We start from the raw sequence: 22,008 nt of genomic DNA on the forward strand, positions 1-22,008 counted from the left end.
GAGGAGGATGTGATGTTTGGTTGTTTGAGCTGGACAGAGCGATCGGATCTCAATCAGATCTCAATGTGGACACTGGGGACACATATTAATAGTTAGCGTACCATACCATCAAGGAATGTCTTGTTATTATCAGAAACTAAATGGATCAGATCAGATTTTGTTCATTGTAGTGCCAGTATTGTACCTCTTAAAACCTGTAAGCTTTACTTAACCTCAATGTTTTCTTGGTAAATTGTTTTCAGTATTGATCCAGGTCTGTGTCTAAAAAGGTAAACTCTGATGACAAAATTTTGTCGTAAGAGCCGATATCATCAAGGTTTTTGTCTGCCAGTACTCTGCCACTCACATAATTCAGCTGATGGCCCAGACAGCAGGGCAGACTATTATCACCGAGGGGACATTTTCATTTTAGCCTCAAAAAGGCACATTCATCATGATTCATCAGTGGGATGAGTTCTGTGCCTTTAAATACAGTCATAAGGTCAGATCAGGCCTCAAACTCATCCCACTGCTGCTATGAGATAGTGAAAGGTTACTGGTAACTGTTGATGCTTCTGATGTTGTAGCACTGTGGTCATGAAGAGACTGATTTCCAATAGTGGTCTTCACAGTATGTTAATAATGTGTGAGACTGTATTGATCCCTACATGGAAATTGTCTTTTTCTCGCTCCTGTTCATATGAAGGTCAAAGCAAAGGTTCAGCTTCATAACAGCACCCCTTGAGCTGTGAGGGAGGCTGTGCTGCCAATGGGCAATTTACACAGTCTGGTGGGCAGATACTTGCAGACTGAGGGCTTGATAATTACCCTCTTTTCCTTTTTTTCTTCTTGATTATGTCACTGCTTTGCTGTTGTTGTTCATGCTGTTATATTCCCATAATTATCCTGCTGGTGGAGTACAAACTTTCAAATTCACCTTTGAAGAAGCTAAATTAGCTTATGACACCACAATTACTTGTGGAAAATTCCCTGACTCTCTCTCTATACAGAGAGTCTTGCAACCAGCATCTACTGTAGCAGCTATTAAAGGAGCTGCATCTAAAGATTAAAAAAGACAAACTATTTAAAGAGCATGAAGATCTCAAACTGCTGCTCCTGAGTGAGAGGAAACAGAAAATGCAGAAAGACTAAACCTCAAGTTTTTTTATTATATAGACCCAGTTCCAGCCATATTTTTTTTGTAAAACATGTTTGTTAAGATTGCAAAGGAGAACTTTAAACCATCAAACCACTTGTCATGGTATTACAGAACAGTGAACAAACTGGCTTCATATATGAGGCAAACAAAATCCTCAAATAAATTAAAAACAAATGCCAAATCTCTTTTTTGTGGGGTCTGAGCCTTACAGTTAGTATGTCCTGTGTAGCATGTAATCAATATTAACAAAGGCTAGAAAATCAAACAACAAACTCATTAATATTTCAAAAATGCCTCATTCATACACAAATTCAAAGACATACATTCACTACTTTATGTTGGAAACGAACAGGAGAACAGTTGGATGAATATGACGTCTTTTGTTATTGTTACTATGACAGTTTATACTGGTATTTGTAGATATAAACAATCAAGAAATAGCTAATAAAGTCCCCTCTGTTCTGCCTCTAGTCCAGGAAAGCTGCTGGATGTAGATGACCAGTACTACCGGGGCCTGCCCACCAGCAGATCTACCCCCTCCATCCCCACAGAGGAAACATCATCACCACCCAGCAGCATGCCTGAGAGAAGGCAGTCTGCAGAGCGGAGACGGTCCATGGACAGGAGACAGCGTGGAGACAGGAGGCAGTCTGCAGAGCACAGACCGGCTGCTGCTAGCAGGCAGCCCAGAGAGAGGGCGGTAACTGAACCAGAGCCTCCCAAAGCTGCCAAAGACAACAGGTATGTCAAATCAAGAACATTCTTCATTTGAAATCTCTGTAGAGGCTGATGGCCTGTTCTGAGAAATGGTTTATGTCCTGGAACAAATCTATGAGCTTCCATATGTAATAATGCACATTTCAATTATTTTAATGCACTTATACTATAAACACTACACAATGTACTCTGTTGTGCCTGTGGGGAAACTTTTCTCGGACTAACAGCACTGCTGATACACAAACTACAGTCCAATCAGGACTCTCATGTCAAGATTTTAACCATTTATGATGAACATAAACACATTAAAAAGAAACGTTCAACATCACAAACAGCTGAATGCTAATACAGGAGGAGGATGGGGAGGTAAAGGGAGGGAGATAAATCCTGAAGCAGGCAGCAGCAGCGAGGGCAGAGCTCAGCGTTGTTGTTTACTGGCTGAATGAGCGCCAAATGTTTATAGACCTTGTATTAACAGAGGTAGGTTGTGGATAAAATATGATTGGAGGGTGTATGGAACATGTGACTATCAACTGACTCGCTCATAGTCAAGTTCATAGTCAAGTCAGTTCAATTATTTTTGTGTCCTGAACTTATTTAAAAAATGTTGCAATCGATTAGTTATACTTGGGTTTGTTAAATATATAAACATAAACACACTAATGCCACCACTGTTAATTATAGCAAGAGTCATTTTAATGCATTTACATAATTGCATAGACAGAGAGATACATACCCATACAGTAATAATCCAGGTTACATAACAGAAAATTAACTTGTTTATCCAAAGAAAATGTTTGTCCTCAAAACAAAATGAAATTTAAAAAAAGCAATTATTTCCTGCTTCTGAATGATGGCTGCAGGGTTTTAGTCAACTGAGAGGAAAGAACCTCATTAACCCTACAAGCAGTTATGGGTGAAGACTTTTAGCTACTAATGTGAGAATGGTAATAATGAGGTGCTGGCAGCTATCATGATCTATATTTCTTTGTTTACAGATTAGCTTTTTCTACAAAAATGCTACACTTGCATTCCCAGGTAGCCAGATAGGACAGATGGTGACAAATCCAAGTATGAGTTTCATCTGTTTTCCAGTCCTGCCTGGACATTGCCTCAGATGATAAATGACTGCTGAAGATGATAAACAATATGAAAACCTTCACCTGAACATGAATCTTTTCATCTCTTCTCTCATTTTTCTGTTTTTTTTTTTTTGGTTCAAATCTTTCAAGGCATTTCTGTTTCTTTCTCTACTTTCTCTACTTTGACCTCTATCTTTATGGTTAATTTCAGTGTTCTCTCCTTTTGTTGTGTCGACAGGAGCTCCGTTCCCAGAATGTCCTCCACAGAGAGTCGAACTGATGAGAATCCGTACGACTACAGACATCTACTGAGGAAGACCTCCCAGAGACGAAAGCTCATCAAACATTACTGAGCATGGGACTGAACTTTTTGGCCATTTGGCAAAGTAATCTGTCAAAATCTGAAGCACTATGTGGCGATTTATTATCATATCAGATAACAGTATATGATAACATAATCACAAGAGTATTGAATTCATCACAGCTTCTGCACAAACCATATGAAACTGTAAGTTATAATGACAAGTTCTGTACTGTATTTTTGTTTTGGACATTATTGGATGGATATTGATTGCTGCAGGCATTAAAAGTCAAAACCAGACTAATTATTTTAAATGAGCACGTTATAAACAGGCTGGATGCACCTGTAAATAACAAAAATGCTTTAAACTTACTGTAAATGAAGGTTTATTTATGTCATTTGTAATCTAGTCATTGATGTCTGTATTTCCTCTGTGATTTGCGAAAGGTTGCGTTTTGTCTGTTTGGGCTTGTTCATTTCCTTTTGGAAACCAAATATAATTTTATAAGTTCTATGGATCGTGTAAATACACATAGAAGATATTTCAAACTGTGCTCTTACACTTGAATAATTTGCATTTTAATCTGTTTTGGATCATTTATCTTTGGAAAATCAGCCTCAGATTCTTCTCCCTGCTGTAATCTCTGTTTTGTTCATTTAAACATAAAAATGATCAAATTCCTGGTGATGTTTCCTTCATCTTACATTTAGCATGTGGCTGTGTCCATGCAATATGAGCTAACGTTTCAACATTTTTCACTCCATTTCAACTGACAAATTCACTTCATGTAGACCTTTGGTGACAAGAAAAGCTCAGAGATACCAGAAGGAGTAAACTGTGTCATGTTGAAATCAAACCAGCCCTGTATAAACTCCTTTTCATGCAGTCTCTTCCGTGTTGACTTGAACATTTCTTTGATATGAAACCTCTGACCTTTTCTGTGACATTTAAGGGAGCAAACCCCACAGGGGCTGTTAGTGAATCCCCAACACGCTGACTGCACACACTGGCACAGAAACGACATAACAGCAAATAAATCCAGAAAAAGAAAAAGAAAAAAAAAACACAAGAAAGAACAACAAACTATGATCCTGCACAGGATAAGCAGGTATAGACAATGGATGGATGGTTGGATATTAAAGACAGATGGATCATTGTTGCTGTTTTTACAAATAAAATAGCCACGATTTGAAAGAAAATGTACATAAAGAAGCATTATTATCAGTATGCACAGAAGAAAAATGTATTTATATTAAAGTGAAAAGTAGAAACTGAACATTTAAAGCTGCTATAACTCACTATGGGGAAGCACAGAATGTAAAAATACTGGGTTTTGCCAAAGGGACCAGTTTATTTTAATTAGTTTACTTTTTTTGGCATTGGATGTTTTTTGGGGGGGGATTGCATTCATAAATCATAACAGATATGACTCAGGCTATAGTTTTGATGCCTGGAGGGTCCGTTTGCTCTCATTCATGGATAAACGACAAGAAAACAGGGCAAAAGGCGACAATGTCGGATGAAATATCGTATTTTGTAACGCGTAATGTGGAAATACCATTTCAGTTTTCACCAGAAATATGTTGTTGTGGGTTTTTTTTAACCTTTAGACTATAATCTACAAACCAGTTGCAGAATAATAATTAGTAAAACTACAGATTTAATAAAAAGATCATATGATGAAATGCTTTTCTTTATCCTTCAGGAGAACAATAAGTCCTGCATAATGATGATTTTTAAAGTGCAAAAACATAAATGGTCATTTAAAGGGTGCAACACAAGGGGGGTGATGGGAAATTTTCAGTAAAACAAGGAACTAGTGTTGAGTACTTTTGGAGTAACGAGCCCCACACTGGGGAGAGGTGGGACCCACACGCACTTTGTGTATTTTATCCAAGACTCCTCGCCTCCCCCGTTGTTGCCTTCACCGGAGGCGTGCAATTACAGCAGCCGGTCTCCAAGAAATAGGTCTGCAATTGCTGGGCAGATGAATTAGTTGGCATTCACTGTCTGTATGGAGGGTAAGTTCAGCACGCAGGGGACACAATGTTGGGGATTTATGGAGTCACGACGCACGACGCAACGCAGTTCGTCATGACCTGAAGTGAATCACGATGGGATTTCTTTAGTGACGTGAAATTTAGGTTAGATGCAATTAGGCACCTTTACAAGAAGCTTCTCATTTAAACCACTTGCCATTCCTTCTTGGTTGGTCCATTTTTGCTTTTGTTTTATTTTGAGTTGAAATGTAGCGCACTTCCATCAAAAGCAGATATTTCACTGTAGGTTTTTGCACCCTGAACTTACTCTTGCACTATATTTCCTATGAAGTCAGGAGAGTGGTTGCGCGGTGCGTGGAAGCATTGACTGTGAGTGCGCCGCTGAAGTCAAGTGTGTGCGGATTTCTCTGGGAAGACGCTGCTTCATGCAGCCGAGCTGTGCACCTCTGGACGCCTGCAAAAAAAAAAAAGAAAAGCACCGTGGACGCTTTCTGTGTTATTTTTTTTTTCGTTATCTCCATGCGCAGCTTGTTTTATTTTTAGGGGCTTCTCTGTAGCATAAAGCGTCTGTCGGATGCACGGCTGGATTTGCAGCAGTCGGAGAGGTCTGGTTAGATTCAGCACCACATCAGCTTCGAACAGCTCCCGGTCGTCGCGTGTGGATGGGCTCTGTCGGTCTCCGTGTCTCCTGCAGCTCCTAACTACCGGCAACAATGGCATCACACGGTTTCTGGTCTCTTGGCGGAGATAATGCTGGGGCCAATACCGGGAGTCAGAGCCCCAGTACGCGTGAGTGGCTTTTTTTTTGTCTTCAAACCACCTCTGATGGACCGGGCGCAGCACTAATTCAGTGCATTGTTTCAAGTCAGTGTCCTGTATTTGGTGTAACTGCAACCACATGACAATCCAAACAGGCCTGCTGTGTTTATAGTCGACAAAGCTGCTTTTACTACATTTTTCTTTTTTAGTTTTACCCTGCAGGAGGAAAGAATTTTATCAAAAAAGGTTGTTTTAGGCTACCACAACTTGCATGGCGCTTTTTTGTGCCACCTTAAAGTTGGATTCTGCACCTGAAGCCTGTGTGCTCCTCATCCTTATTTGATTTATCCCCTTCTTCTCTTCCAGCCAGGGCTTGGTGCCAAGCGGCGGCCCAGAAATTATCCGGAGGAATTGGATCGAAATTATGTGGTATGTTGGTTCACAGCGAAGGGAGTGTGGTTGGTGGGGGTGGGGAGGCAAATTGGGCGACGTGCCTGTTATTTCCATCTTTATATTCATGGCCTGGCCTTGTCGACAGAATAACAAAAAATATATCAATGCTATTATTGTGTGTGATGTCCAAAGCGCTGCTCAATGTCGGGGAAGTGGAGAAACCCGCCGAACCGGCCGTCAAGCAGCCGCCACAGACGGCGGCTGAAACCTGCGGCTGCAACAAATCCTGCAACTGCACCAAAGCTGCTGGAGGCTTCTCCGACCTCTATTCAACAGGTACAAAAGCACACAGTAAAGCTGGATTTTTATCACTGTCTCCTGATCAGTCAAACCTTGGCCTTGCCTGGAATTGGAAGTGCAAAAACACCAAATATATAAGTTATTTATTAGCGTAAGCGTAGTTACTCTTTTTAAATAAATGGAAACAGCAGGCAACATATGAATTAACTGCATTTGACAGCATTCAAATCGACTTTTTCCCCTCCAATAATTATCTTTTAAATGTCTTTTCTTGATGGTATAAGATGATAACAGATGTCGGACATGCATATGAAATAAACCACATTTTAAGGCTTAACATCTACAGGATTGAATAATGTGTGCCGTTCATCATTTGTGCAGTGATGGAGGTCACCTTCAGCAAAATCTCTTGTTTGTGAATCGTTGAGCGTCGTAAAAACACCCTTCAATCATCTGATGTTAAAATAAAAAGAAACACATTCTTGTTTTCGTTTTTTTTTTTTTTTTTTTTTTTTTTTTTACAGACCTAAAGATTTAATTTTACAGCAGACGTCGATTTGTGGCCCCATTTAAAGGCCTACACCTGTGCATCCTCATGTTGCATTTTTACCCTCAGACACACCTTTTCCAAGTCCGGAAATCTAACTCACAAAATGTCTCCCCACAGACCTGCTACCTGCTATGGACGGTGATACCAAAACAATGACCTTCCTGCAGGAGGTTGTGGATATTTTACTGGCCTACATCGTGGAGTCTTTCGACAGGGAAACGAAAGTTATTGATTTTCATTATCCAAACGAGCTGCTTCAGATGAACAACTGGGAGCTGCAGGAGGAGCCGGCTACTCTGGATGATATCTTGATCAGCTGTCGCGCTACTCTGAAATACGCCATCAAAACAGGTAGAAATTTGGATGTTTATAATGTATAGATAAAATACGTGACTTTAAGAGCATTTTAGTTTACCATGTTAGGAAATATCCCCAGTTTTAAAGCTGCATCTAGTTGGGTTGGGCCTAAATTCTGGCCTGCTGCCTGTCTTTGTGTGAAATTATTTTCTAAATCACAGTATTTAATGCTTAAAAATAACACCGAGCTACTACACGTCCTGAACTATAACAAAGAAAATCCTAAAATGCTGTAGTTATGATAAAATGTAGCCTGTTTAAGTTGTTGCGAAATCACTAATTGGCATCATTAAATGTTATTGATTGATATCCTCCAAAAACAATTTTGTAAAGACAGAATAAAACAAAGAAAAACAGAAAACAAAATGTGTTTTTTTTTTTATGAAACATCAGCCTGGAAGTTGTCCTGCTTTCCCTCCTCCTGGCCACCAGACCGATAAATGCGGTGACGCAGTAAATCTGGTTCACCAAGTAAGAGAGTAATAGGCTAATAACAAGGCTTCATAGGCCATTATTCTCTCCAGAATGACAGGAGGAAATTTGCAGCAACAATACAGGACAGAATTTAAGCAAAAAAGAAATATATAGGTAGATATAGTATAGCCTAGGTATGTATTTATTACAGGACTTAACAATAACAGGTTACATTGCATGATTATAATAGAAAATAAATGGAAATTTAAAGTGTGTTTAATTAGACAATCATCTTTTACATATCATTTTTAAAAGAACATTAACCTCTTCCTGTTTCTTTAAAAACAGCCTGCTATAATTATGGTATAGTCTGTATTATAAAATTGAGCCTAAATGTGGATAAAATTAATTTTGGTCTGTTTACTCTTCACTTAATTCCAACATGTCACACCAAATGTTTTCACTTTTTCTCAAGATGATTTAAAGCATCATTGCAGCTGCATTTCTAACCTGCAATTAAGAGTTTAGAGGATGACAGTTTGTGGGGGTATTTTTGCACAAACTCAGCATAAACACACAAAAAAAAAAAAAATTCAATTTTCCTGACACCAGATAAAATGTTCCAATTGCAGCCATCTCACACCCTTCCCTCTTCCTTTTCATTCAGCCCACCCCAGGTACTTCAATCAGCTCTCTACAGGATTAGACATGGTTGGACTGGCAGCGGATTGGCTAACATCCACTGCCAACACCAATATGTAAGTATGTGGCCTGCTCCTCGTGATTCTAAATGGTGATAATGATAATGACAATGAATTCCATTTCCGGTCCATCCGTATGCACTCTGCTCTGCGTCTGCACCGGCTGATAGCGGCGTTTTTTTTTCACTCAATCATGGCAAATGAAAAGGGTGAAATGAAAGGCAGACCCCCCCCTCCCTCTATTTCCCCCTCTGAACCCCTCCCACCTCTGCCTTTTACCTCTGATCCCCTCGGGGATTCAAGGGGAGAAAATTAGCTCTGAAATTAAATTCAGACTAATCTGAAGCTAATTTTAGTGTGTGTTTTTGGGGTGATAAACTCTGCAAGAGTCAGCCTTGGCAACTGTGAAGTATTGCGGTTTTCAGAATTACTGCATGTAATTTACTCCATGTATTTGAATTAAAAAATACATCAGGAGGCAAATATTGAAAATTGTATTTTTAATGCAGCAGGAGGGATGAAGATGTGAGACTTCTGAACAACAGACAACATATTTTGGTCTATGAAACATAGATGTGGAAAAAGAAATCTTCAAAACTCTATTAACTTGTGTTTAATTTTTGTGAAGATGCTCGTACATTTTGCTCAAAAGCATCTTTTTGCCCCTTTGGGACAGAAGGTGAATCCTGTACAATGTGTGTACAATCAACAATACTTTTACATATTTGATAGAGAAAATATAGTTTTTTATCCTTCAAGAATTTGAAATATTATGTGTTGTATGTACTTCTGCAAGAGATATAAATTACAACTCTAAATATGTGCCCAAACTACAAACCAAACTGCAGGGGAAAAATGTCCAGCTATTTTTCGGAGATGAGTCATGGCGCATTTTTGTCAGCTTTCCCTCTGGGCACCTGGCATCATATTTGTGTAACCCGCACCATGTGATGTCCCTTGTGTAACACAGGTTCACCTATGAGGTGGCGCCTGTCTTTGTGCTGCTCGAATACGTCAGTCTGAAGAAGATGAGGGAGATCATTGGCTGGCCGGACGGAAGAGGAGATGGCATTTTCTCTCCTGGTATGTCAGGCGACGACAATCCCGCCACCCCTCTGTTTCACAGGAAAATGGAACTGCCTGTGTATGTGTCTGAACTGTAATGTGTCAATTTGCATCTTGATGATATAAATGGAACTTGGTTCAAAGCCAATTAGCATAAAATCATTTTCCTTTTTCCAGCTTAAGCCTCCCCTCCATCACCCCCCCCCCCCCCCCCCCCCCCCCCCAATCGTTAATTTCTCCTTGCATTTGTGGTTGTCACATGATGAGGAGCATTCATTGGAGAATTTAATGAAAGACTTTGATTGGCTCTGACATTGTGGACAGTGAGCTGTGGTTTTGGATGCAGTGTCATCTCTCGATACGCTCTTGACACGCTGTAAACAAAGAATTTTAGTTGTTGTTGCTGTTTCTTCATTTTAAACATGCAAGGACATTTTTAAAGTCTGTTACGCTTTGCGTCAGTTAGAAACCTTGCATCACTCCCATGAGATTTGCTAGTTAAGGCTGTGATGTGGGCTGACACTGACTGGCTATAAATCACTGTCTGTCCTCTAGGTGGTGCTATTTCTAATATGTATGCCATGTTGCTGGCCCGCTTCAAGATGTTCCCTGAAGTGAAGGAGAAAGGAATGTCATCTGTTCCCAGACTGGTGGCCTTCACATCCGAACATGTAGGCATTGACGTTTCAGTGGATGTTTTACCAGTTTTACCAGTTGTCAATATGTGTCCGGTTGGATCGAATAAGTGTGAACATTTTTAAGAAATCAAATGACCTTTTTGTCTTGTTCACTAGCCCTTGCTGTGCTAGATGTGTGTTTTTAAAACTTTCACACCATCAATGCTGATATAAAGCTGACATTATGTGTGTCAGACACTGAAGGACACAAGGTGACTGGTGTGTCTGTCACATTATGTATCCCCTCTTCCATCTTTAAAGGACATTTGAAAGATGCTGAGAGCAAAAGCCATTAAATAACACACAAATCATTCACTATGTGAGCTTGTAGAAGCAAAGAAGTGAATTTCTTTGCAATATTTCCAGATTATTTTTCCTCCTGTGACCCGATTATGTTACATTTCAGAGCCATTTCTCAATCAAGAAAGGCGCGGCCGCTCTTGGCATCGGGACAGAGAGTGTCATCTGCATCAAAGCAGATGAAAGGTACTGTCAGTTTTTCATTGACATCTGAAAGGAAAATATGATGTTAGTATATTAACACACAACTCAAGAAGCAACTAAAACTTGTTTTTTTTCCCCTTTGTAGTGGTAAAATGATCCCAGCTGACCTTGAGAGGAGAATACTGGAGGCGAAACAGAAGGTAATTTGATACACATTCATAACACTGCTATAAATAGACTAAATATTACTTCATACAGCACTGACTATTATGGTATTCAGTCGACTGAAACCACAGTGCTGATGAGGGAAATTTGGAAACATATTGGCATTGTTATAACTTCATCAGTAGGTGCTTTGTTTACAATATTTTTGTCTTTGTTCCTGTGCAGGGTTTCGTACCTTTCTTTGTAAGTGCAACTGCAGGAACAACAGTGTACGGAGCCTTTGACCCTCTCATCGCCATCTCTGACATCTGCAAAAAGTACAACATCTGGATGCATGTGGACGTGAGTTAAACAAACTGACAATCTGCTTTAAATCTAAACTGAAGATTTTGAAAGAAATGTGCACAAACACCTCCTGTTGCTTAATTTAAAACACTGTTATTACCTCAAACGCTCACAATGCACAATATCTCTCCATAGGAGGGATTTTAGTGAGGGGAAGATATAGAAATCCAGAGCTCACTAGTGAGTTTGACAAATCTATTATGTCTGTCTTGCCGCTGCTTTCGTTTGACCTAGATAGACGCTGGCCATTTCCTATCTAACACTGGAGATTAGAAAAACTGGAACAGAGGCTGTAAATCATCTCCTCCCCTGACTTTGCCATCATGGACCCTCTCACTGAAAGAACTCTATCTATTAATGAAGGTGATTTAGTCCTGACAGGGGGACACCTCTATTAAGAGACATAAATGGCCTTGTCTATCATTCCTCAACTAGCCAAGATGAAAAAAAAAACACACACACATCCTGCTTTAGAGTGTTGTGGCACCTGCTGCTTTTGTGGATGCAGCTCCTCATGTGGTCTTTTTTAACCGTTATGTAAACATTATAAGGCTGGAAAATCTGGACATGCTTGCAAAAACATCCACACAAGCTGCTGACATTAGGACCTATTTTGAATACTAATATTTAAAGTGATGATTCTGATGTAAGCAGATCATTAATATCCTTCCAATAAGGATTTTCCCAAGTCCTCTGATCAATGTAGACCATTATGCAATACTGAAATTACTCAATAAAACCCAGACAAAAATATTTTCAGGATTACAGCTCTTTAGGAAGATTGACCTGCCATGTAGTAGTTATTCAGCTGGTAGAGGCAGGAAGACATAAGCCTCTGACTGAGAAAGTTGCAGAATCATTAGAGCAATTAAAAGAATAGATCAAATGTGTACAAGTGGGAAGAAAGCTTCTCTGCAAGTTTATTGAGAGAGCTTCCAACACATTTGATATTGAGCAATATAAGCTTATTGTAGATACTGTATATTGGTATTAGTGTATACGTTGGCTGAAAAATAAGAAACATTACATCTTCCACTGACTGAGGTTTATTTTCTCTTCTACAAAATGTCCTTTACAAAACAACATCCTATCAGAATGTTTCCTTACTGTATGTTATGCTAAATTGTGCCAATACATAATTACTGGACTTTTTAAGATCCCCTCCAGACATGTTGTATGATATATATAAAAATACTCTTTGCTTTGAATAATAATATGTGTCTAATATGTTAATTACCTCATTAAAAACCTAAAACTTCCATCTATTCCTCCCTCAATGAAAAACACAGAATCTATGAATAATGATGAAATATTGAAATATTGTTAATTTCAGGAGTGTAACTACTGGACACAAGATGTCTCCTACTTCACTGTAAAGTCCATTCTTAGTATATATGCACTGGAGGCTTCAAGTTTTCACATCACACTGGACCACGATTAGCCTCCAAATTAGTTGTGATGTCACAAATCCCCTTTAACTCAGATTTTTAAGGAGAACAGAGAAATCCCCCCCCCCCCCCCCCCCCCCCCCCCCCCCCCCCCCCACAGCAGATGAATGTGAAAACACTGCACATATATCATGCTCTGAAGTGAAGCTCAAACATTCAAGTGAAGTAAAAATATGCAAAACACAGACTTTAAAATCTCAAATCGATACCGGTATCAACACTCAAAATGCTGCATCGGTCAAGCTACACTTACCAGAACTCCAAGGATTTATTATTGCACTTTCATCAAGGTTGGGAAACTTGCAGGAAACAAAGAGGCCAAATATTCTGACACTTGGATCCTACACTTCCCATAATGCAACTCCGTAGCATCTATTGTTAGATGCTGCCCATGTCTTTCAAACTCCACACATTATACAATTGTTGTCACAGACTGTGTGGGATTTTCTACGACTTGTGGAGATGTGTGATTAACTGTCTGTCTCTTCCGTCAGGGTGCGTGGGGAGGAAGTCTCCTCATGTCCAGGAGACACAGATGGAAGCTGGACGGCGTTGAGAGGCAAGTGACTTTGTTTCTGGTTGAACTAGTATGTATTAGAAGTTAACGAGCATTTTAAGTAATGATGCATGATGATTGATCGTGTTACTGCAGGGCCAATTCAGTAACATGGAACCCACACAAGATGATGTCAGTTCCTCTGCAGTGTTCTGCCCTGCTGGTCCGAGAGGAGGTATGCTCCATCTTTCATCGTTCATGGTTTCATTTAGTCATAATTCTGTAGAACATATGAACATTCCCAGATCTCATCGGTCAACAGGGTCTGATGCAGAACTGCAACCAGATGCACGCCTGCTACCTCTTCCAGCAGGACAAACACTACGACCTTTCCTACGACACTGGAGACAAAGCCCTGCAGTGTGGACGCCATGTGGACATCTTCAAGCTATGGCTCATGTGGAGAGCCAAGGTAGGGCTGTAGCTGACATGTGAAGTTGCTCTGTTTGCTTGTTTTTGCATGCAGACCTTTGAAAAGCAGATATATAATTTAAAGGTAATAGGGAAAGTTAAGTTTAAAGGGGACGTATGATGCTTTTTGTGATTTTCTGTTGTTTTCATATTGTTATGTCAGATTTCAGTATTAATTATGGTCAAAGGTCCAAAACTTAAAACTTATGTTGCTAACGTTGTTCCACAAGTTGTTTACATTGTCCATAAAACCTATATTATATTACAAAGATAACGTCAGTGTTTTCAGGGAATTTTTCTTTGTGACTTTCTAACTATTTAATTACTTGAAACCAATGTTGTTGTTGTTTTATCTTTCAATCAAAGCAATATCAGTTCACTTGAAACAATGTAGCATACTTCATGTGACTTAAAAATATAAGTACAGCTAACAGGATATTAATTGTCTTTTATTCAAGTCTTAGATAATTAAGCTCATATACAATAGATGATCGTATACTTTGATTTTTGTTTTGGTGCTAACGTCTTCTTTTAACTTTTAACTAATTTTTTCAACATTATATACACATGACGGATGTATAAGTGCCAATAGACTGAATTAAATTCTTGTTTCCTCAGTTGCCAAAATATCCTGAGTTTTACGATAATCACATATCATAAATTTGTCAGAGTTTTTTTTTTTAACTAACAGATTCAAATCTTTTTTCTTTTTTTTTTGGCAGGGCACCATTGGGTTTGAGGCTCAGATTGACAAGTGTCTGGAGTTGTCGGAGTACCTGTACAACAAGATCAAAGACAGAGAAGGCTACGAGATGGTCTTTGATGGGAAAGTATGTTCGCATTTAACTTTCACTCTCCACACGGCCAATTCACCCCACATAATTAGAGAAAAGTAGCTAACATCAGTCTATGTCACCCCTCTTACCTCAGAGTATTCAGAATCATTATGGATGACTTGATTGGCGCGCAGTGTGCTCTTGTTTTGTGTTGGATGAATGCTTTTTTTACCTCTAGCTGCTAGTATAATGTGCTGCTATTATGTTTAATGAATAGCATAACGGCCTGTAATTGCTCATATGCATATGAATAGCATGGTGTCTGACATATCCTCTACTAAGCAAAACTACAACAACAAAAGCATATGTGGGTATGATGGGGTTACTAAGCTGAAAACTCTTTTATAAAAGGAGCACTTGGACACCCAGAGTAATTTATAGTGAAAGCTCTTTAATGTTTCAAGGCTTATTGTTTTCCTGCTGGGCCCCAAAAGGCTAAGAGCATCATAACCCAGAGGGGGCGATGGGAAAAAGCCAAGTCCTCTGGGCACTGGCCCAGGTGTTCACTTGTCTGCACCTCCCATTGCGCCATTACATCCATCTGATGTTGAATATACTACCGCCGAATCAGACTGTATAAATGAGGCTGTATGGATGATGTGCATGGCTAGTCAGCTGTTGGTAATGAATGCTTTCAGGCAGGCAGGCCACTCTAACAGGACTTCAGATGCCAAAAAATAGAGCTGTAAGGGGCTTTCATACATACAGAAAATATCTTGGAAGAAGGCAGGCTACCTGTCTAATGCTGGCCACACCTAATGGATTTTCCTTTTGAGATGTGAATTGCTATTTTCTAACAGAATTCACTGTCGCTCAGTGAAATAGATGGGCTACAGTTACCTCAGCACTTTTTATTTTGAGATATCTGGAGGATTTCATGGATGACTAGCAAACTCTGCACCATGGCTGTATGTACATGTACATGTATTATTGTTGTAGATATGTGTATGTATAATGCACAGTGTGTTTTCAAAGAGGACGTGTGTGTGTGTGTAAGGCTGCAATGTGTGTTGTGTGATTTATCAAATGTGTGTAAATCAATATCATATTAATAATATTGATATATGTATATTCATATTCCCGTTTTCTCCATCTTGAACAACACATTTTACGATGTAAACACAAGGGACAGTGATGGAAATAAGTGCAGAACTTAATCATTATGTCCCTGATGAAGTCAGATATGTTGTATCTTTTAAATATATTAGAATTAACCAAACAAAACAAACCACATGTCATTTATATTACATTTATATCCCGATGTTGATATATCGCAATATAGCAAATATATGCAAAATCACATATATTAATGTAATTGAGGTAAGTAGCTATGAAATGTGTTCCTCTTTTATGTATATTTCAACATGAAACCCTTCATATACGGAAAATACAAGCTTAATTTATAATTTTTATGCTGTATGTATTTTACCTACAGCTAATTTTGTTAATTCTAATATGCATAAAGCCATTATAGTCACTCTGAATAGACTTTTTATGTGGTTATGCCATCTTTAAAATAGGTTTTTGCTTGTAGAAAATTGAGACAATCCCGTACAAAATTGGTGAAAAGATGTCTGCCGCAGTGTCTTTTTGATACAACCACTGGTGGGCACCAAAGATAGTTATTTTCAATGCATAGTGGCTTTACTTTGGACAAAAGAAATTTATAAAGCAATAACATGATATTATATCATCATGATATAATTACTGCCTCTACTAATAATAATGAAATATTTCCCAGTCCTGTGTGGTTTCGCTTTTGTGTCAGTTTATTCCTCTCATCTCTTGACAACTGTGTTTTCCCACAGCCTCAGCACACCAACGTCTGCTTCTGGTACCTCCCTCCTGGGATACGCTACATGGAGGACAAAGAGGAGAGAAAGAAACATTTGCACAAGGTGGGTGAGCGGAGATAAGAAGCCTGAATGTAGTATCTACCCAAAACACCCTTCACGGCACCTTTCATGAGCCTGTAATTCCTATCCAACTTGACCATCAAACGTCCTCCTCGTTAGGGACAACATGGAGGTCCACTTATAGTCAGGATTTAAAGAATACTTTGCCATATGTTCATGAGAAATTGTTTGTAAAAAGGACAATGTCACAGAGGAAAGGTGTCACAGGCCAGACTTAGAGGGAGTGAGACTATTCAGTTAGCTAAAGTGACGGCCGTTCAGAGGAGCCCACAGCAGCGGGGGCCTAATAATTGACAATTAGGACAAACAGATGGTGTACATGCCAGCCATACAAAGAGCTCTCCCTTCTCTCTTTCTCTGTAAAACCATCCTCCATAAATCGATACCACCTTTGTCAAAGTTCATCCAATGGAGAGGTTTCCTTTTGTTTTACACACTTTGATTGAAAAATCACTGCAGACATGCTTCACTGGACTAAGTGTTTGGCCAGCTTTCTCTTTTCCACAGACTCTCGATGCTGAAATTGAGGGATGATGTAATGCTGCCTGAGAAAAAAAAAAAAGTTCAAACCGAAGGAGCTTTCATCAATTTCCACGTGCGCTGCCTTAATGACTGCTCCTAGAAGACAGGAAATGTCAAAATACTGACAGAAATCTCCAGCTGCTGATTTATAGTTTAAAGAAACTGTATGTTTGCCAACTGCAACAGGACACCTGCAAGAGATTTAGAAGGAATTGAATGCTAGCCATAGCATTGTAATCTCTGTATAAGCGTCTATCCATACAGTATAAATCTTAACCAAACTAGTGCCTTGAGTTTTAAAAATATGTTCTAATTTTTCAACTTAATACCCAGACATGTATTAAAATTCTTGCTAGATTATGCAGGACCTCAAGGTTATTTGAGCCACAGTTAACCTAAGCTCTTAAGCTGAATCTGCAACGAATTGTCGTCTCACGTTACTGAATCTCATGTGCATATCCTTAACATGATTATGGGTCACAATGATGATGTAAGTATGGTAAATTACTGCAACAAGCATTGGCCCTAAAATGATATTCCAGAGACAGGAATATTTTGAGAGGTTTTTCCTCGCTGAAATGTCTTGGTGTTGTTCAAAACACAGAGTGTGAGTTTCAAACTTGTAATTGAATCTGCCACAGCTCATCACAGCACAGAATCCACACTGCCGTCGAGACTCGGCTGAGCACAAAATAAATGACTGTCGCTGCTTTACTCTCGGAGATAACCTCTAAACTTGGCAGTGGCAGTCAGAGTGCTGAGCACGCTGACGCTGGTGTCAGATTTAGTTGTCAGACTGGTGGGAGATAATGGACTACATGGGCCGGGATCGGAGTAATCTGAGGGAAGAATTAATTTAGTTGCTAAAAAAACAAAATATAGTGACATGATCAGACACTTTTCTAAAAGTATGGTCGCAAAATGTTTTTAAAAAGAGCTACTCAACAAGGAGACAATAATGAAGTGGTCATTTTTGGTAATTTCTCCCATTCAGTGACTCACTCACTATGTCACACAAATATATACAGGAAATTGGATACAATCCCTCCAAATATGGTCATGTTGTCAAACCTACTGTTCATTTTCTTTAGTTTAAAGCAGAGAGAAAATTCTCATTTTGCTACGTATTTTTGTATTTAGTTTTTTTTAGGTTTATACGACCCAATTCTGGTAAACCACGGTTTGTAGTAACATAGATTTACAACATGCTACACAGCATAAATTAATAATTGCTTATTTCTGTTTGGTCAAATTATAATCCAAAAGAACAGCACTGCAGTTTGTTTGAAAGAGGGACAAAATTCACATTATTTCAAGGCCTTTCAGATTGATTATTTATTGAATTGTATTGTTTATTGTTTCCACCTATAACTGTTTGTATAAGGAAAAACATTTAGCAGTCATCTGCTGGTAGTTCAAGAACTTTTCTGGGTTCAAGGACAGATTTTAGAACAATCTAGCGTCACATTTAAGCAGAACTACAAGCATAAAACAGGGTTTTTAGTACACAGTCACGAGTTCAGTTCTCAAAGCCAAATCTGAGACGCACAGTGTTGGAGGTTGCAAGCAAAGTAAGTGCTGTTACACCCTCAAATTAAGAAACACAGCTCCTTTTGTGGGTTGTAATAGGCTCCCAATTATGACTCTAAAATGCTCTCAAAAGTTGTTTTCCACTTACCTGCAATCTCATTTCATCATTAATTTGTTTTGTGCCTTTTAAACTGCCATTCTCACCTGCCCAAATGAACAAAACTAATGGAGTGATATAATTTATCTCTGTTCTTCCTCTGAACTCCCATTATTTCATGCTGTATGTACTGAATGTTGCCAGGTGGCCCCGGTGATAAAGGCCAGGATGATGGAGTACGGGACAACCATGGTCAGCTACCAACCGCAAGGGGACAAGGTCAACTTTTTCCGCATGGTGATCTCAAATCCCGCCGCTACCTTCGAGGACATCGACTTTCTTATTGAGGAGATTGAACGACTCGGCCAAGACCTATAAGACTCATCTCACCAAATCCTCCTGTACTTTTCCCCCTTGACGGATGAATTGTTTGTCGTGAATGTACTGGTAAACATTTTCTTTTCTCTCTCTTTCCTCCAAAGTCACATATTTAAGAGTATATTTGAGAAAAAAGATCTACAGATATATCTATATATTATGTATTGTAGCTTTTGCTGTGGACTACCTCGGTCCAAAGCTATGTAAAAGTGCTTCTGTCTGCCTTTCCTATAGTGTAGTAGCTCCCAAAGTAGTGTAAGTGATGTAACTTTATATGTACTTTTTTGTGATATGAAATGCTTGTGCAATAGGTCAATGAGGAAGAGTTTATTTTTCAATCATTTCTCATTTGCCGAATATGTTGTTAAGTGCCAAATGTGGCTGTGTTCTATTGTAACTTACACTTTAAACTTCTGGTTTAAAACAAAAAAAAGCACTTCACCTTACCTCAGCTTAATCAACTGCCTTTACATCTGCGCTTAGTACTTCAAGCAGTGATTTTTGGACAAAATTCTCTCGACTGGTGACATATAGCAGTATCCCCGTAGATTTGGAAATATTGACAAGAAAAGTAGGCGAGGAAAAGTTGATTTTGAGGACTTTATTGAGGATTTCCATCAACATTACACAACAAAGCATTTATGAAAGCATGTCTGTCCATTTTGCATCACCTTATGCTCTTTGAAAAGATGGTTTTGCAGCTTATGAAGCTAATTTACTGTAGTTGCTTATTACTTCTAACACTGTTTACTGTTTTTAGACATGATTCTTTCCAATGTATTTATGGTGGTGAAGGCTTGTTAAACCCATTTTCTTTATGTCACCAGCTACACGCACACATCAAAAGTTATAATCCTTAAGATTTTCAATATAGAATGGCCAACATACTTTCAGCAATAGCCATTCAATCACTTTGCTCTGTGTAACTTCCTGTCTATACAGTAGTTTTCATTTTTACTTGCCCTGTGCACAATTCCTGCGTAGGATTTCTCAGGAAATGATGCACACACACACTAGACATGATGCAGAAAACTAAAGCTGGTGCATGCATGCATCTCACCTGATGCACAAGGAAAAGTTTGATCAGTTCAGTATGCCTGACGAAATTGTTGACTGCCTTCTTTAGTCACAATGTGACATGATAAATCCTAGTTTTTTGGATTTTTTGTTTTGTTTTGTTTTGTTTTTGCTGTAAACAGATAAAAGTTAACCAATTTCTGTTGCAACTTTTGTTTCTGGGAAAATGTTGTTTTGGGCCAGTGGGTGTTGTATAACCTGCAATTCCAACTTTGGCCACTACATCAAAACCTAGTGAACAGAGCATAGACTATATATAAAGATGGAAGTAGAAAGGTGTGACGTCACCCACTGGTTTGCATTGGAGCTGGTTTGAAGCCATCTTTTCCCGTTGGGGCCAGGACCTTCCAAATAAGGAGTGCAGGGTGTTGCCTTTAATGCTCTGGAAACACACCCCACTACCTCGGACCGAAGTGAACGCTAGCTTACTGGGAACACCAAGTGGTGCACACTCAGGTTAATGTTAGCTACTTTAGCTAAATTACTAACAGGGCAGGTGTCTAAATCTAGTAACATTAACTTACTGAAATACTGTGACAATAGTCTGACTCATTGTGAGTCCCAGAGTGAGGAGAGCAGCAGGTAAGCGAAACTGTCAATCACAGCTGTCAATCAACGACCACACGGCAGACATCAAAGCTACTATAAGTCTTCAAATCTTATTAACGGAGCAATAATTTCCAAAATGGCCACCAGCACACTTATTAGAGGGTCCAAATTTAGCGATTGAGACCATAATGACTTCTTGAAAAAAATAATTGACTTAGTGTTTCTCGAGATAAGTGATAGTGGTCGCTGCTTAGAATGGAGCTTGTGTGAACGGTATTTTAATAAGCAGTTGTTATTACCACCAGTAGCCACAGGTGTCGCCAAATCAACTGGGACTGAAATCTTAAGGAATATAACTTTAAAGATGTTAACCTCTCATCTACAGTACCATGCTGAGAGAGGTTGTTGTCAGATGTATTTTTTGGATGAGCACTTAATGGGGATCTTAAGGAGGTGGGAATGGTGCAATAACAGTGATTTGTTTGAATATAGGAATCTCATCAGATTTGCAGCCACTGTATACCTGACATCACTTGCACTAAATCATCGAGGGAGAAGAAAAGGAGCATCCCTTAGCATTGCAACTGAGATTTCTTCTTTATTCATTCACAAGCAATATTTGAATATGGGTCCAATCCATACACCCAGCAAAATATCAAAAGAAACAGTGATTTCAAGTGTACCATAGCTAACGATAAAGTTTCCAGACCAAATGCACAGTAGTCAGCAAAAAAGTTAAAATAAAAACAAACATGCTTACTGTAGGCGGGTTAGTTGATGGAATGTGAACCCCGACTTACCAAGCAGAGGTTCGGTAGCATTTTCATTAGAACAAGTTAGAAAAGCACAATTTGCTCAACATGGTCGGTCAGTGTACAATCACTTTTGATCATAGATTGTAAATAGTATTTCAAGATGTCCTAAGTACATATCTTTGTGTATACATACGTGTATATAAGACATATAACCAGAGACTATTTGTGAGGTAAAGTTATTCATATTTTCTCTATCTCCGGTATAGATTACCTGTATTTTCATCATGTTAGTCTAAAAGGCTTTTTTCCTGTGTGTATGTACTGTATGTATGTCAGATACTTGACCTGGTTTGTGATTCTTCTAGCTATTTCAAAGAAAACGTGTTTTCGGGGACTGGCTTTGAAGAAACGGACAGACTTCACCTTGAAACACTTACGAGTCTTACTCAGAGACGTGAGACTCCCAGTGTTTGGATTTTAAATTAATATGCAAAGCCATTTTGAACTCTGAAGCCCTCTGTTTT

The 22,008-nt window shown here is 39.0% G+C and overlaps 2 protein-coding genes across 5 annotated transcripts in view; both read left to right on the forward strand.

Moving 5' to 3' along the window:
- Positions 1–3,921, forward strand: part of myo3a (myosin IIIA) — a 63,862-nt gene extending 59,941 nt beyond the window's left edge. For all 4 annotated transcript variants that reach the window (XM_042400138.1, XM_042400136.1, XM_042400134.1 and 1 more), the window contains exons 34-35: positions 1,610–1,879; positions 3,176–3,921. In XM_042400138.1, the coding sequence (XP_042256072.1) occupies positions 1,610–1,879; positions 3,176–3,290 (385 nt within the window). In that variant the 3' untranslated portion in view covers positions 3,291–3,921. The remainder of the gene's footprint in view (positions 1–1,609; positions 1,880–3,175) is intronic.
- A 1,991-nt stretch (positions 3,922–5,912) lies between these two features.
- gad2 (glutamate decarboxylase 2) lies at positions 5,913–20,455 on the forward strand. Its single transcript, XM_042400219.1, has 16 exons — positions 5,913–6,028; positions 6,365–6,427; positions 6,584–6,727; positions 7,359–7,592; positions 8,680–8,770; positions 9,684–9,796; positions 10,334–10,449; positions 10,862–10,941; positions 11,045–11,099; positions 11,290–11,406; positions 13,352–13,416; positions 13,510–13,588; positions 13,676–13,825; positions 14,547–14,654; positions 16,469–16,558; positions 18,930–20,455. The coding sequence occupies exons 1-16, from the start codon at positions 5,953–5,955 to the stop codon at positions 19,101–19,103; spliced, it is 1,755 nt and encodes a 584-aa protein (XP_042256153.1). The 5' UTR covers positions 5,913–5,952; the 3' UTR covers positions 19,104–20,455.
- Positions 20,456–22,008: the final 1,553 nt, after the last annotated feature.

This window comes from Thunnus maccoyii, chromosome 21, assembly GCF_910596095.1.
Source record: "Thunnus maccoyii chromosome 21, fThuMac1.1, whole genome shotgun sequence".
Lineage (NCBI taxonomy): Eukaryota > Metazoa > Chordata > Actinopteri > Scombriformes > Scombridae > Thunnus > Thunnus maccoyii.

Bases quoted from the DNA above. Each gene is read 5' to 3' on its own strand.
- gad2 (XM_042400219.1), top strand. From the start codon at position 5,953: ATGGCATCACACGGTTTCTGGTCTCTTGGCGGAGATAATGCTGGGGCC. The intron at 6,428-6,583 runs GTATGTTGGTTC...TGATGTCCAAAG, and splicing joins AATTGGATCGAAATTATGTG to CGCTGCTCAATGTCGGGGAA. The intron at 6,728-7,358 runs GTACAAAAGCAC...GTCTCCCCACAG, and splicing joins CTCCGACCTCTATTCAACAG to ACCTGCTACCTGCTATGGAC.